The sequence below is a fragment of the Chelonoidis abingdonii genome, chromosome 2 (genome assembly GCF_003597395.2).
Source record: "Chelonoidis abingdonii isolate Lonesome George chromosome 2, CheloAbing_2.0, whole genome shotgun sequence".
NCBI lineage: Eukaryota > Metazoa > Chordata > Testudines > Testudinidae > Chelonoidis > Chelonoidis abingdonii.
This window is the reverse complement of record NC_133770.1, coordinates 279,978,263-279,995,349: the sequence shown is the minus strand read 5'-3', so window position 1 is coordinate 279,995,349 and position 17,087 is coordinate 279,978,263. Positions and strand designations below refer to the sequence as shown.

The following is a 17,087-nucleotide window of genomic DNA, read 5'->3' as shown; positions in this document are numbered from 1 at the left end:
GACAGCTCAGTGAAGACCTCTGCTCAATATATAGCTGCAGTCAGAAAAGCAAACAAGATATTAGGATGCATTAGGAATGGGGTGGAGAATTAACATGGAAAATATTATATAACTCAATAGTGCAGTCTCCTCTAAAACAGTGTTTCTCAATGACTGGTCCGTAGACCAGCACCGGTGCCTAAGATTTCCCTGACACAGTTTAGAAAAGCAGCAAGCAGATCCCTGGTATCAAAAAGTTTGAGAAACACTGCTCTAGAATACTGTGTGCAGTGGTGGTCATGCCATCTAAAAAAAAAAATTATAGACTATGGGGTTCTGAAAAAGGTGGTGATAATGATTTAAGGGCATGGAAAAATTCATATATAAAGAGAAATTGAAGAGACTCTGATTGTTTACCTTGAAAGCAGATACTTTTTCAAACAGTATGCAATTAAACTGTAGAACTCATTGTCACAGGATGTTGAGGCAAAAAATTTAGCTAGATTCAAAAAGAGATTAGACACTCTTATGGATAATAGGAATATCCAGAGGTTTATAGTTAATGCTAACAATTCTTGGAAGAGATATTAAGTCTTATGCTCCAGTATTTAAATAGTTTAACTGCTAGGAATTAATTGGGGGGGGGGGAGGTGTGACTTATCCTACATGTGTCTCTTGTAAGTGTTTTGCACCTTCCTCTGAAGTATCCAGTGTTCGATACTGGAGTAGATGGACTATGGATCTGATTCAATATGTCAATTTGCATGTGCCTATAAATGTTACCTAATTATGATTTTCTACCTAGTCTTCCCCATTTGAGAAACTATTTGAGTGATTTTTACATTGTCTGCTTTGAAATCCATGTATATAGTTAAGTTTGTAAGATGTTACAGTTAAGAATTTGATTTATCAGCTAATAAGATTTTAGCATTTCATTACAGCTTTAGATGTTTTTATCTAGAGAGGGGTTTTTTGGGACATGGCATGGTGAAGTGTGTACTGGAAAAGAAGCACAAACCAAACATCTCAAACTGGGAAATACGAGTAACAGGAAATCACTGGGCAATGCAATTTCCATTTTGAAACCCAGTGATTTCCAGAGAGATGATACCCTAGTCTAGTTCAACAGAACTGTTGGATCTTTGGTCTATGAATTAATCCAAGTAATTTGACAGAAATCCTTATTTTAAAGTTTAATTTTTCATCCTAGATGTGTGTGTACTTCGTATGACCCGTTGTAGACGTTCTCAAGTAGAACAGCAGCAGTTCATCAGTGCTGAGAAAGCCATGGAGATCCTCACTGAACCAGCTTCCCCTCTTATTGTGGACTACGAAGAACTTAAAGTATGTATACTTTCTATTTTCTGAACACTGAAGTAGGGTTAAATAAGATAACTCACTATAACTGGCATTGGTTAATTAAAGATTGAAATAATATAGTGCTTGCTTTTTCCCTGATGAAAATGATGGTGGTGGCCTTCTATTTTTGCTTTCCATTAAATCCTAGAAAAGATCAGTTACAGTCCAGATTTTAATTCATAAAAGGACTTGTCAAATTTTGGAACCACATATTTAAAAGCTCTTAGTTGTGTTTGTTTACTATGACCCTTAAACTTTTTAAACGTAGGTTCCTAATATAAAGATCTTTTTTCTGGTAGGAATGCATTCAAAACATAGTAAATTAGCTTCAGGCTCCAGTTATCTCTCTCTCTCACCAAGTTTGTTTGGATAAGGTGGTGATATGTATTTACTTGATTTCTTTCAAAGCATGATGTTACAATTTTTTCTTTGAGTGATGGTCTCTGTTTCACACCTGGGTATGCATGTGTACCACACTCCTGAGTCTTGAATTTTTGGCAAGCAGTGGCCGTTGGTCCATACATGCGCAATAGCTGTCCTCGTACTCCAAACTGAGAGCATAAAAGGCATCCTAATGCCTCTCCAGTTCCTTCTTACTGCTGCACAGTCTGAGCCTGAATCCTCACTATACTTATCTCCCGTCTACTTCATCATTTCTATAAATATATTGTAAATAGTGTGTACTAGTATTTTTCTGGTATCGTGTAGTTAGATAGTTGTTTCTCCTTTGTTCCTCACTCTGGGGAATTTTTCCCCTCTGAGGAGGCTGAGATTATGCCCAGGGTTCCAGGATTCAAGAACTGTGCTTCTTGGCCCCCCCCCCACCCCCCCGTGAGTTATCTATGTCAGTGCTGCTTCTACTGCATAGGTGAGGCACATATCTCTGCCAGGTGGAGCATCTGCTGCTCCTTTCCCCCCAGATTTGAGAGAGTCAGGAACCAAGGCTTAATTACTTGATGGAGAAAGCAATGAGACCTCAGTCAAGTCCGCAGAAATAGTCCTCCATATCAGTCTTCTGGAACTGAGGACTGTCAGGAATGCCTGTGGATTCTTTTAGCCATTCATCAAGAATACCCACACAAAGGTCATGATGGACAATATGACCTGTGTGTTTTGCATAAATCTGCAAAGGGGTGCCAGATCTTCCTCCCTCTGCACAGAAGCACTAAAACTTTTTGGAACTGGTGCATTCATCACAATGTGCTCATGTGAGGCCACTAGGGATACAGAACGTGACAGCGAACAGTCTGTCAGAACTTTTCTCGCAGCCACTAATGGGAACTGAATTCAGAGGTGCTTCGCAACATATTCACCCTTTTGGGGAGCCCTGACTACAGATCTCTTCACTATTTATCAGAACATGAAATGTCCTCCAGGTCGAGTCTGTGGAACCATTCACTGGGAGACACCATCATCCTCCCATGCGACAGGTACTTCTTGTATGCCTTCCCCCCCCATTTCCCCTTCTGGCCAAAATCTTGTTGAAAATTCAATGAAATAAAGCAAGAGTTATTCTGATTTCCCCCTCCTGGCCAAGACAAGTCTGGTTCCCTTACCTGGAACAGATGGCAGTATGTACTCCGGTTCCTCATTGGCCCATTCTTCATCTGCTCTCTCAAAATGACAGCCTAATCCTTCACCCCAACCTGCAGATCCTCTGCCTCCAAGCTTGGCTCTTTCTTAGTTCCAGGACTTAGAGATTGAATGTTCTGACGAGGCGAAAGATGTGTTACTACACAGCTGAAAGTTGACCTCTCAACGTACTTACCTACAAAAATGGAAAGGATTCCAAATTTGGTGTCATTCTCAGCACATAGACCCAACCTTTTCTTCCCTCCCTCTGATTTTAGACTATGTTCTAGCTGTCAAAAAGTCAAAACTCACCCAGCTCCCTTAAGGTACACCTCACAGCCATGATAGCCTTCCACCATCAAGTAGATGGATACTATGTGATCACTTGCCCATCAATACATAGATTCCTTAAGGACATTGGAAATCTCTTCCCACGTGTGAGATCACGTGCTTCAACCTGGGATCTTAACCTAATTCTCAGAGCTTTGACTAGACCTCCCTTTGAGTACTCTCTGTAGTAACCAATTCCACTCTGAAGCCCAAGCCCTCCATGGAGGATACTGCTGTGAAGTCATCTACAGTGGAGCATCTACTCCAAGAACAGGAAGTTACTGAGCTATGCAGTAATGATGGTTCAAGATGTGTGTCCTTATGGGTGCTCCACAACCCGCCCTCCTCCCCTCTACTTTGGAGTTCTCAATATGTACTCCTGGGGGAGTTCTGCACCAAAAAATTAAATCTATGTGCAGAATGTTTTGAAGTTCTGCAAAATTCTGCGTATGCTGTGTCAAAATAACACCATATAATCATTCAATTATTTTGGTTTATTTCAAAATACCTATTAACAAGTATGTCAACAATACACACAACAACAAAAAAGATTCCCCCAGGAGCAAAGAGTTAAAGAAACCCCTATGACAACTCAGTTCCTGTTGAGGGATGCTGGAGGGGATGCACGGACCCGCAGAGCCTAGACACCTGTATTCACGTTCCCCCAGAGCCCAGCTATGGGGCAACCGCTGGCCCCAAAGCCCAGACATCTGCACCTCTTCCCCTCCTCCACCCACTTCCCCTGCCCCCAGAGCCTTTACTCCCCCACAGCTTCCTTACCATCCCCTCTAGGGATGTGATGTGGTATAGCCATGCACTTCTTCGCCCTTTGCCAGAGCTGGGTCTCCTGGATCCTCTCCCATCCCCTGGAAAATGAGGATCAAGCAAGGCAGTCAGAGCGTGCAGAGCCTTCATCCCCCGCTGAGCTGGGTGCTCTGCTCACTGCAAGGTGGACTCTGCAAAGTTCAGTGGTCCCTAATGGCAGCCAGAAGCTCTGCGGATCCATTCTGCAGGAAAAAACATGGAATTCTGTGCAAATACTGCATTGCACAATGGTGCAGGATTCCCCTAGAAATAAATATGGGGCTCTGCAGTAGAGAAGGAACTGAGGGGGTTTGTCTGCGCAGTGCTAGATAGCCTTGAGGAAGGGACAGTGCATGTGCAAGCTGAACGGACACTGCTATCTTAAAATCTCCGATCAGAGGTGCCGAGGCACAGATGCACCTACAGTGGAGCACCCATAGGAGAACACATCTTGAAGAACCATTGTTACTCACATTGTGATGGAACTTCCTCTTTTTTTACTTTTACCCTACTACAACTTTTCCTCTATCCTGAGGCTTAGATCTAATTTGTAGAGGCAAAATAACTTTTTTTTATATATGAAGCAGACTAAATCCATTCAAATTTATTTTGTATTGAATAATCTGAAACATTCAGTGAATCTCTCCAAGAAAGAGCTTTTCTTTTTTCCATAGTAGGCCTAGAACCTTAAGGACTTAAGGTGCACATATTCATAGGTGCTTCAGGAACTATAACCATTTGTATGTGGGAATTCTGTCATAGAAACTTAGTTGTAGTTCATCACTCCTGCCTTACCACTGCCATCCCAGCTTCTAAAGCTTTTTTGGGAGTGATGCAGCAGTGAGAAGATTCTTTCCTCCTTCTGCTCCTCTTAGAGGGACCAAAATTTATGGGGCTCTTCAGCCCTGAATGGGACCACCTAACTGAGCTGCTTCTGTTTGTTCCATCATCTCCTGTACCACAGTAGAGCAGACCAATGGGGCAAGTTGAAGCATCTCAGCTCCTTTCCCCTGGAAGAGTGTCTGTGGCTATACTTACCTACATGCCCCCAGCTTTCATCCAGATCACACCACGTGATCCATTGTCTACAGCTAAGCTCTAAGATACAACTGCATTTGCTCCAGCCGCTCAGACAGAGACAAACGCCTACAAGATCTCTGTCAAGCATTCTTACAACTACAATACCCACCTGCTGAAGTGAAGAAACAGATTGACAGAGCCAGAGGAGTACCCAGAAGTCACCTACTACAGGACAGGCCCAACAAAGAAAGTAACAGAACGCCACTAGCCGTCACCTTCAGCCCCCAACTAAAACCTCTCCAGTGCATCATCAAGGATCTATAACCTATACTGAAGGATGATCCCTCACTCTCAGATCTTGAGAGACAAGCCAGTCCTTGCTTACAGACAGCCCCACAACCTGAAGCAAATACTCACCAGCAACCACACAACAAAAACACTAACCCAGGAACCTATCCTTGCAACAAAGCCCACTGCCAATTCTGTCCACGTTATCTATTCAAGGGACACCATTATATGACCTAATCACATCAGCCACGCTATCAGAGGCTCGTTCACCTGCACATCTACTAATGTGATATATGCCATCATGTGTCAGCAATGCCTCTCCGCCATGTATATTGGCAGACCGGACAGTCTGTATGCAAAGGAATAAATGGATGCAAATCGGACATCAAGAATTATAACATCCAAAAACCAGTTGGAGAACACTTCAACCTTCCTAGTCGCTCAGTTGCAAACCTCAAAGTTGCAATACTCCAACAAAAAAAACTTCAAAAAAAGACTCTAACAAGAAACTGCAGAATTGGGATTCATTTGCAAACTGGACACCATTAAATTAGGTTTTACTTTGTGTAATGACCCATCCACTCCCAGTCTTTATTCAAGCCTATTTCCCCATGCTAACTTTTTCCCTAGTGTTACTTGCACCTTCTTGTCAACTGTTGGAAATGGGCCATCCTGATTATCGCTTGTTTTTTTCCCTCCTGCTGATAATAGCCCACCTTAATTGATTATTCTCATTATAGTTAGTTTGGCAACACCCATTTTTTCATATTTTGTGTATATATATCTTCATCTTCCTACTGTATTTTCCACTGCATGCATCTGATGAAGTGGGTTTTAGCCCACAAAAGCTTATGCTCAAATAAATTTGTTAGTCTCCAAGGTGCCACAAGTACTCCTCGTACTTCTTGTCTGTGGGCTGTAACTGCTCCCACCCCACTGACTCTCTCTGGGTTATCTGGCTATATTTCCTTGAGGTGAATGAGACTTATGGGTATCTTATGGCCTAAGATCCACTCCTGAAGGCCCTGCATTGCAACATCCATTCCTCTTAAGTGAGGCAAGATGTAGCTACTGCTGGAATGGTTTAGTCACTTACGAGTCACTTCCTGCTGTTCTGGGAGAAGAGTTAACTTGTAACAGTAATCCCTCACATGACAGTGTTATGCTGTTGCTGGTCTGGCTCAGAATTTTCAGGCTTCCTTTTTCTCTGAAGTATTAAACTATTCTTGCTTAACACTAACAGGCATATCTCAGTTCTTTCTGAAAACTATTCTCTTGTGTATTACTTTTTTGTTAATGATACAAAAGTCCCCTGTTATTTTGCCATTGAAATGTCTTGTCTTTATATATGTTCAGATTGTCAAAAGCCTATGCAGATTTTTAACACAATTTTAAATATATACATTTCCCCCATAGAAACTGTTAAAGATCGTCACCGAAAAAAGTAGAGACTACAATATATTTCACTTGGAAAAACTTTATGCAATACTCAGTCAATGTATTTATCGACATCGCAAAGACTATGACAAGACCAAATTAATACAGGTAAACATATTTAAATGTTAAATATTAAACCACTCTTTTTTTCAATGTTTTATATAATCAACTGCATTCTACTTTTAAAACTAATATTAAAGAGTATTCCTGATGTAAAAGATTATCTTGTTCCATTTTCACTAATCTCTCCACATCTTAGTAGCCTATCTGAAATAAATTATTGATCTCAGTCTAATGGACATGTATCCATATCACAAAACCACCATCATATTTGGCACAGTTGTTGGCAGATTCAGCAGACAAAAAAATTGACTGAACAGGGAGACAGTCTCACCCACACAACTTTTTTTTCAAAACATTAAACCACATATGTACTCTTCAGAGCCAGCGTTTTGGAACAAAAACTATACAAAAAGGGCCCCATTCTGTTGTTTCCTCTCTTTTAGCTGCCAGTGCAGGCACTAATCCTCCACAGGGACAAGTTGGATTTTATCTTATTATTTTGCAAGTGTTTTTTGTGTGTAGTGCTTAGGTTTGTGTTCATGAAGGATTCATATACTTTTAGACATGGAGCAGAAAGGGGTGCTTCTCTTGCTCTTTGAGTGATTGCTCATGTCAATTCCAAATAGGAGTGTGCGTGCCACAAGCATGATCATCGGAAGGTTTTTCCCTAGCGGTATCTGTTGGGTTGGCTGCGGAGCCCTCTGGAGTGGCAGTTTCATGGTCATGTATATAGGTCCTTTCTGACCCGCCACCTCTTCAGTTGCTCCTTGCCACCAGTGACAGTTGTTGGGGCAGCTTCTCTTGCATTAGCAGGCGGTTCCTAGTGGACTCTGTTTTTCTCCCTGTAAATAGTTTGAAAGTATAGTTAGTAATAAAGTTATAATTACTGATAAGTTTTAGTAGGGGGTCCTCCCTGGATGAGGCGGTAGCAGGCACCTCCACCACACCTGCCCACTATGGACACCAGGGCTCATCAAGGCCTGCTTAGGAGGGTGGCCCAGAACCTGAACTTGCAGGCAGAGGAGGTCTCTGAGGACATGGATCTCATGGTGGATGTTTTGTCCCCTGGAGGGCCCTCGAGAGTGGCTCTGCCCCTCATCAAAATTATACAGAATACCACCAAGATGCCTTGGTACATACCCGCCTCTATCCCACCAATGGGGTGGAGCACAAATACTTTGTGCCATCTAAGGAGTACAAGCACCTCTTTACATACCCCCAACCCGGGGGGAAGAGGGGTGAACCACAAAGAGTGGCAGGGGCAACCGGGACCTACGCCCAAATCCAAGGATGCTAAGAAGCTGGACCTCTTCGCTTATAAAGTCTACTGTACCCAGGGGCTCTAGATTCACATAGCAAACCAGCAAGTGGTCTTGAGCTACTGTGCTTATAACTCCTGGAGTTCTCTGGCCAAATTCCAGGAATTGCTCCCAGCTGACTCCTGCTCTGAGTTTGGAGTGATCTTGGAGGAGGGCAAAGTGGTCACAGCACCTTTCTTCAGGCTCTCCTGGACTCAGCAGACTTGGCCACTCACACCATGGCCACAACCATAGCTATAAGGCGCAGCTATTGGCTTCAGGACTCAGGGCTCCCGCATGAGGTCCAGAACGCAATCCAGGACCTGCCTTTCAACCGCTCTGGCCTCTTAATGGGAACAGACAGACTCAAGGTTTCATAGCCTTAAGGACTTGTGGGTGATCCTCAAGTCTTTGGGGTGCATAGGCCAGCCCCTCAAAGAAACATTTGTGCCCCAGGCCGCTCCACACTTATACTCTGCCCCTCCTAGACATGACTACAGCAGAAAGCGGGGCAGAAGTAAGTGGAGGAGGACTGAGATGGGTGCCTCCTGGCAAGGCCGAGGCTCAGCTAAGCAGCCGTCAAGCACAAAGCCAGACTTGTGAATGTGCGCCCGAGGATGGAACACCAATTCAATGCCCCGATCCTACCCCGTCCCTTTTTGAACAATCTATCCCATTTCTACCATGCCTGGGCTCAAATAACCTCAGCATGGTAGAATTGGGATATTCTCTCCAATTCTGTTCCTTTCCACCCTCCCTGTCCCTCTTTAGGGACCCTTCTCACAAGCAACTTCTAGTGCAGGAGATGCAAACACTCTTACAGCTTGGGGGCGGTAGAGGAGGTTCCTCTGAAGTACAGTGGCAGGGGATTCTACTACTGTTACTCCTTAATCCCCAAGGCCAAGGGTGGGCTCAGGCCCATTTTAGACTGCAAAACCTCAACAAATTCATGAAGAAACTGAAGTTCCACATGGTCTTCCTGGCTTCCATCATTCCCTCTCTGAATCTAGGGGCTAGTATGCTGCCCTTGACTTGAAGGACGCGTACATCCACATCTCCATAATCCCTTCGCACAGACAGTTTCTGCGATTTGTGGTCAGCAGCGCACACACTCAGTTCACGGTCCTCCCCTTCAGCATATTGGCAGCCTCTTGGATGTTCACCAAGTGCATGGCAGTTGTGGCCGCCTTTCTTCAAAAGCATCAGGTGCAAGTCTTCCCATACCTAGATGACTGGCTCATCAAGGGCTGGTCCTGAGCCCAGGTGAACCTGACATCCAACGTTCCTCAAAATCTGTCTCATCCTCAACGTGGCAAAGTCAACTTTAGCTCCCACTCAGAGAATAGAATTCATCGGGGGCCTCTTGGACTCCACCCAGGCCAAGGGCATTCCTGCCAGAGTCTGGTTTTCTGGCCATGAGCGCCATCATACAAGGTCTCCACCGGTTCCCCATCACGGCAGCCAGAAATTGCCTAAAATTGCTCAGACATATGGCAGCATGTACGTACGTAGTGCAGCATGTGAGGCTATGGCTACATCCCCTTCAGGCGTAGCTGGCCCAAGTGTACAGGCCGAACCAGGACCATCTAGACAGTCTGGTCACACTGTCTTCTCAGGTCCCTCTGGTAGTGGCTCAGTCCACTGGCAGTCTGTGCGGGAGTACCCTTCTCCAAACCTCAGCCGTCACTGTCTCAGATGCATTGGTACTGGAGTGCGGAGAGTACCTGGGCGACCTCAGAACTCAAGGCCTATCGTCCCAAGCAGAATGATCGCTACACTTCAAAGTTAGGGAGCTGTGTGCTGTGCGTCTAGCGTGCCAGGTATTTCAGGCCCATCTTCAGAGCAAATGTGTATCGGTGTTGACAGACAAGACCACAGCGATGTTCTATATACACAAACTGGGTGGTGCTTGCTTCTCTCTCCTGTGCCAGGAAGCCCTCAGGTTGTGGGACTTTTGTATTGCACACTCAATATAGTTGGAGGAGTCGTATTTGCTGGGTACTCAAAACGAACTGGCTGATTGCCTCATCGGATCCTTCGACGGCCACGAATGGTCTCTCCAACCAGACGTCAGCAATATTTTCCTGAGGTGAGGATCTCCCCAAATATACCTGTTCATGACATGGAGCAACAGGAAGTGCCAGCAGTTCTGCTCCTTCCTGAATCACAGCCCCAGCTTGATCCACGGATGCCTTTCTTGTCTCATGGAGAGGTCGCCTGCTGTACACATTCCCACCATTTCCTCTCATCCATAAGGTGGTACTCAAGGTCTAGCAGGACAAGGCATCACTGATTCTCATAGCCCTGGCATGGCGCTGCCAACACTGGTTTTCCATGCTGGTGGACCTCTCGGTGGACACGCCCATAACCTTGCCCATGATTCCAGATCTCATCACGCAGGACCATGGCCACCTTCAGCACCACAGCCTGGAGTCTCTCCACCTCACCATATGGGAACTCCATGACTAAATTTTTTAGAGCTCCAGTGCTCCAATTTGGTTAAGGAGGTTATCCTTGGTGTTAGAAAGCCCTCCACTCGTGCCACTTATTTGGCCAAGTGGAAAAGGTTCTCTTTGGTCCTCACAGAAGGGTACTCCTCCGCTGCAGGTCTGTCCCCTTTATGCTGTCCTGCTTAAAGTATCCGGGGCTGGCAGTCTCATCAATCAAGGTGCATCTGGCTGCTATTGCCACCCGAGTGCAGTGGGGCGGTCAGTATTTGCTAACACCATGGTTGGACGCTTCCTTAAAGGGCTAGACAGTTTGTACCTACAGGTGCAGCAACCGGCCTTTCCATGGGACCTTAACCTGGTCCTCTCAAGGCTCAACTACACAGAACATGATTCTCAAACTCTCTCATGAAGAGACTTCATGTTCAGCCAAACTTGAGCAGAAATCGCCAGGAGGCATCAAAGGTCCACGTCAGGCAATTCCAACATTGAGACTCTTAGGTGGTCTGAAATCTAGTCTTTAGAGCCAGAATACATGGATGTTTGTCCTAGTGTTTGAGCTGTTCATCTATGAATGGCTCCAGTTGTTCTGCTGATCCTTCTACATCTTCTCTTAAAAGAGAGATTTCTTCCTCCATGCACTGGTCATCCAAATCCGGTCTTCCACATCTGCTGAGCAGAAAGGATCCTCTGTTCTGATTGTGCAACAATGCAGGTGGCTTCCTTGGATCTAAACAATGTCCTGAAGTGGATGCCATTCTCAGCCCAGAATCCATCCATAGTGATATGTTTCAAGCATGAGAGGGGAACTCATTTAGAACATTGGGCTCAAGGAATGCAGAATGCACAAATCTTTTGAAGTTTAGGGCTATCAGGGATTGTTTTGTTTTCCTCTAATCCAAAGAAGAAAAAGAAGTGCAGATTGCCCTAGTATTATTTGGGAAAACGTGGTGGTTGAACAGGCAAGGGGGAAGCTGTGTCTTATTCTTGTGTCAAGAGGCAGAGTGTCTGGGAATAATGATACTACCTGAATAGAATAATTCCTTCAGCTCTGGTTATCCCCTACCTATAACTGGTTGCTTGCATGGTTGCTGAAGGTATTGCCTCTGCAGATCAATCCTTGATTCTCCATCTTTCCCTTTATTTTGGATATGTAAGGATGTGTCTGAAGCTAGAGAGGAAAAGACAGTTAGGTGGCTTTTTATGCCATTGATTCTAGAATCCTGAATGTGAATGTGGTCCAGAAAGGACTGTATCTCTCATGTGGCTGGGCACATAACTCTACAGTGTAGATATGCAAAGGCAATACATTTGGAGAAAAACAGTTAACTGGTGAGTAACCTTTTCTTTTTTTTCCCTTAATCATTTTAGCTGAATCTGTCATATTTACAATGGTTAGTGGTAAACAATTTTTTTTAAAAAGATTTGTAAATCTCTAAAATAGTATTTCAAACTATTTACATTCTTGCTTGTTGCTTTTTGTTCTCTTTCAGGAAATGAGAAAAGAAATTGCAGTCTTCAAGCAAACTGAAGATCATAATATCTAAAACTGATTTCTACTTTCCTAATCTTTTACTTTAATTTTATGCTCCTTTGTTACCTGTGCATAGTTCAATATCAGAGTGCATATCCATGTATAAAGATATTAAAATATATTGAGACAAGAGCAAGTAAAGTCTTTAAATTGCTTCTATCTAATTGTGGGTTTTTTGTGCTACCTTTAGTATGATAAATAGTAAACTGGAAGAACAGGCGGGCTTTTGGTCTATTGAGATCAGTCTGCCCAGCAGTCCCCTCCCACATGAGTTCACTCAAAGAGCTGCATAAGTCAGTTAAGATATACTGTAAAATTTGACAACAAAAACATGAAAAAAATACAAAGTCATGTATTTAAAATTGTAAAAAAATTTGATTATATAACTGAGAAGTTGTGTAATTCACAAGCAGAAAGGAGCAGTCGCAGATTTGCTTGCAAATTGATGTAGCACAGATGTTAACTATTCAGCCTTAATGTGTTTGGTTGGGTTGTTGGGGTTTGATTTTTTTGTTGGGTTTTTTTTTTATGAGGAAGGGGGTTCACCCTACAGAACATAGATCAATATTTTTTGGTGCTGTGTTACTGTATTAAAAGTTGGATCATCTAGTTGATTTTTCTATATTCTAATCACGGGATATTTTGATATTACAATCTCAGTTCTTTGAGACTGAAAACATAAGCGTGTGATTCATTCACAATTTAGAATAACTATTTCATTCAAACAATTTAGCACTCATACATCAATTAATACTGTGACAATGGGCAGACATGACTGGGGGGGGAGCACGTATGTGGTGTGTCCAGTTACTTTTATTCTTCACTCCTTGCCTTATCTTGACTCCCTACATAGGCAGCTACTGTCACAGATGTTGACAGGACTGGTATATCTGATGAAGTCTGGTTTATTAAGGTGAGAATTTTTTTTAAAGTCTCCAATAAGTATACCAAAAGTGCAAATGACAGAGATGTGAAAACCAATTTAAGAGGAGCAAAAAGTTGGAAGACAAATTAAGTTCTGTGAAGCTTTGGAATAATGTTATGCTTCAAAAATTGCCGTTTCTGTTGCACAACTTTCTTTCTTTCTTCATTGCAAATGGGTAATTCCTCTCCTGAGTGGAATTCAGAGGTGGTACAGAGTTACTACAGGCTCCAAGACTAACCCACGCCCTTCAACTCAGGCCACTAGAATTTTTTCCTCCCACAGTGAAACATGTTGGTAGTTCAGTTTCTCCCAGCTACTTTGTTTTATAACTTTTTAAATTTTATTTATTTTCATGCAGTAGTGAATGCATTTCAATTTCTAGCTTTGCTCTCTCCCTTTCCTGATGTAAGGAATCACCAGGTCATTGAGGCGCCAACCATCTGGTTCCTCTTGTACAGCACATCCCGTGTGGGCTCCCTCTGCCTCCCACCACAGCAACAGAAAAGTCCTTCAAGTATCAAGTCAAAAAATAACTGTAGGTGGTTCTTCAGGAGCCATAGAGGGAGAGGGTGAGCTATGGGCTGCTGCCACAAACTGCTGACCCTTTCTCTATCAGAATGAGATTTTGTGTTAGACAAGCATTGCTGAGGCTTTGACATCCCTCTCCCATCTGCTTGAAGCTCAAGCAGGAACGTGCAGATACTCTAGCACTCAAATGAGTGGCAGCCAGCTTGGGATGCTACCTCTCTTCTGTAAACAACCAAAGGAAGTATCATATACATAGCATCCAAAAAATACCCTGCATGACTCTCCTAGGGGAGGAAGCCAGTGGTTTGCAAGGAACTCAATTTTAATTTAATGCCTGAAAAACAAAGTGTGTTGGGGTTTTTTTGGTTTTTTTATTAGACGCAAGGTTTCCTGTGCATGCTTCCTTTGAAGTCTAAATAGAGATTTCTGGATAAAACCAAATATTAAAAGCATTACATAAAACCAAAAAAAAAATCCTAGATTTTTGAAAAGGATTTCTTTTTCCAAAGATCCTGTAGGCCACACAAAGTGAAGACACCCCCCAGAAATTTCAAAGCCTCAACTATTGCCATTGCCTATACTTAGGCCTGGTGTACACTCTAAAGTTGGCTCAATGTAAGTAGCCTTGCATCAGCCTACTTGTGCACTAAAGTTTCTCTCTGGATGGCGTAAGCACCCCATGATGGTGACAAAGTAAAACCACCTTCCCTAATGACATAGAGCTATGGTTGACCTACTGAGGTCAACTCTGTGCGAATGCAGACAGTGCATGACCTGTGTTGACCCTACAGCAGCAGTCCCACAATGCCCCCATTCCCTGTGACAGTGACCACTCTGGTCACCCTTTTAAACTCCATTGCCCAGGGGTCACGGAGACTGGAAGCCATTTCCCCAAGTCCCCTTGATATTTTTTAAATCCTTTTTCCTGATTTTTTTTCCACCTTGTTGAGTACACCTAGGAACTCTCCTTTATGTGCAAATGACCATGTACAGCGAGCTTCAGTAAAACAGTCTAATATTTATAAATGCTCAATTACTAACAGCACCCAAAGCTTCAGGCCCAGCTAACAGTCCAGCACAGAACATTAGTGAGGTGACTGTTAAAGGTGCTCTTTCAAAGCCTTCGTCACCGGCATAGCTCCACATCGGGTTCTTTTGCAATGGCCCTTGTGTCTGGCTGCTCAAAGCCATTCCACCGCCACCCTAGCAGCAGCTTTCTCCCTTTGCGTGACTGATATTACACAGGATGCAACAAACAGCTATAACCACTGGGATGTTTTTCTCACAGAGATCCAATCTTGTGAGTAAACGTTGACCACGTTCCTTTAGTCTTCCAAAAACACATTCATTGGTCATTCTGCATGTGCTAAGCTGGTACTGACTCTTCCCTTGATGCTGTTGAGGTAGCCACTGTACAACTTCATGAGGAAGAGAGAGGCTAGGTCCCCCAGAATCACTGTTGGTATTGAAATACCAATGGTAATCTGTTATCAGGAAAGAATGTCCTGCTTTCAACTTTCTGAACAGCCCTTTGTTCTTCAAGTGCTTGCTCATATCGATTCCAATTAGGTGTGCGTGCACTGCGTGCATGATTGTTGTGAGGGTAAAAATCTTCCGACAATCAGTGGGTTGGCTGAGGCACCCCCTGGAGTGGCGCCCTTATGGCACCAGATATATGCCCCTGCCGACCCAGTGTCCCCTCAGTTCCTTCTTACTGCCCGTGATGGTGGTTGGAACTGTGGAGCACAGCATAACTGATCTCCACTCCCTAGCTCTTTACACCTTTCTCCAACCGCCTCTCATTTCCTCCCATTACTTCCTAATCCCCCAAGGCAAAGGGTGGGGTTACGGCCCATTTTGGACCTCCGTAGACTCAGCAAATTCATGGTAAAGATGAAGTTCTGTATGGTTTCCCTGGGGACCATTATTCCTTCCCTGGGGACTGGTACACCGCCCTCGACATGAAGGACGCATACTTCCACATAGCAATTTACCCACCACACAGGCATTTCCTCTCCTTTGTGGTCAACCAACAACACTTCCAATTTACTATACTTCCCTTCAGCCTGTCCACGGCACCAAGGGTCTTTACGAAGTGCATGGCCATCGTAGCTGCCTCCCTCTCTCGACATCGGATTCAGGTGTTTCCGTACCTTGACGACTGGCTCATTCAGGGTCGCACCGAGCTCCAGGTACAATCTCATGTTCAGTTCACCATGAGCCTGTTCAGACACCTGGGCCTGCTGCTCAATGCTGAAAAAAAAATCCACTTTGCAGGCGACCCAAAGAATAGACTTCATCAGAGCTGTCCTAGATTCAAATCTCGCCTGTGCATGCCTTCCAGAAGCCGCTTCCAGGCCATGGCGGCAATTATCCTCAGCCTCCAGAACTTCCCAACCTCCACAGCTCGCACGTCTCGGTCTTCTGGGCCACATGGCATCATGCACCTTCGTGACCAAACATGCCCGACTACGCTTCCGTCCTCTCCAGGCCTGGCTTGCATCAGTCTACCATCCAGGCCAGCACGATTTGGACACAAGACCTCCGGTGGTACCGTGAGCACTATCGTCCCTGGCTTGGTGGCTGAACCCCAACTTAGTATGTGGGGGAGTGTCATTCCATGCACCATAGCCCTCCCTGGTCCTGACCACAGACACTTCATCTCTGGGCTGGGGCGCTCACCTCAACAACCTTCGTATACAAGGCCTTGGTCCTCCCAAGAGAGAACCCTACACGTCAATGTAAGAACTAAGAGCAGTTCGCCTGGCGTGTCAGGTTTTCCATGAGCACCTTAAGGGCTGATGTGTCACGGTCCTCATGAACAACACAACACCCATGTTTTACATCAACAAGCAAGGGAGAGCGTGATTGTCCCCCCCCCCCTCTGTCGGGAGGCCATCAAATTGTGAGAGTTCTGCATAGCCCACTCGATCCGCCTGGTGGCGTTTGTTTCTCCCAGGAGTCCAGAACACCTTGGCAAATCACCTCAGCAGATCCTTCCTGGCTCATGAGTGGTTGATTTTGCCCAGATGTTATCGGTTCTGTTTTCCAGAGGTGAGGATTTCCCCATGTCAACCTCTTCACTTCCGATTCTCAAGAGAGGTGTCAGGTGTTCTGTTCTCTTCAGGGGCGCTCCCAGGGCTCCCTGTCGGATGCCTTCCTGATTCCATGGAAGGACCATCTGTCTTATGCCTTTTCTCCATTCCCATTAGTCCACAAGGTCCTTCTCAAATTGCGAACGACAAGGCCTGCTTAATACTAATTGCCCCAGCATGGCCCAGGCAGCATTGGTACACCACACTCCTCAACCTGTCGCTGACTGCACCAATTCCTCCTCCACTGTGGCCAGACCTGATCACCCAGGAGCACAGCTGACTGTCATCTGGACCTACAATGCCTCCATCTCACAGTATGGATGCTGCATGGCTAACTCAATCTGAGCTCGGTTGCTCCCGCTCTATGCGTCACGTTCTCTTGGGTAGCAGAAAGCCCTCTACTAGGAC

The 17,087-nt window shown here is 44.6% G+C and overlaps 1 protein-coding gene and 1 long non-coding RNA gene across 3 annotated transcripts in view; one reads left to right on the top strand and one right to left on the bottom strand.

Annotated features, from left to right (window-relative positions):
- Positions 1-12,292, top strand: part of ATAD2 (ATPase family AAA domain containing 2) — a 94,041-nt gene extending 81,749 nt beyond the window's left edge. The window contains 3 exon segments of the mRNA XM_032803507.2: positions 1,190-1,323; positions 6,769-6,897; positions 12,091-12,292. Of these exon segments, the coding sequence (XP_032659398.1) occupies positions 1,190-1,323; positions 6,769-6,897; positions 12,091-12,144 (317 nt within the window). The 3' untranslated portion in view covers positions 12,145-12,292.
- Positions 1-17,087, bottom strand: part of LOC116838372 (uncharacterized) — a 39,065-nt gene that overhangs the window by 17,821 nt on the left and 4,157 nt on the right. Inside the window, exons 3-4 of one of the 2 annotated variants that reach the window (XR_004376913.2) lie at positions 4,021-4,106; positions 2,895-3,106 (exon numbers count right to left, since the gene is read on the bottom strand). This is a non-coding gene — a long non-coding RNA (uncharacterized LOC116838372). The remainder of the gene's footprint in view (positions 1-2,894; positions 3,107-4,020; positions 4,107-17,087) is intronic. The other variant, XR_004376914.2, reaches the window with a different exon arrangement.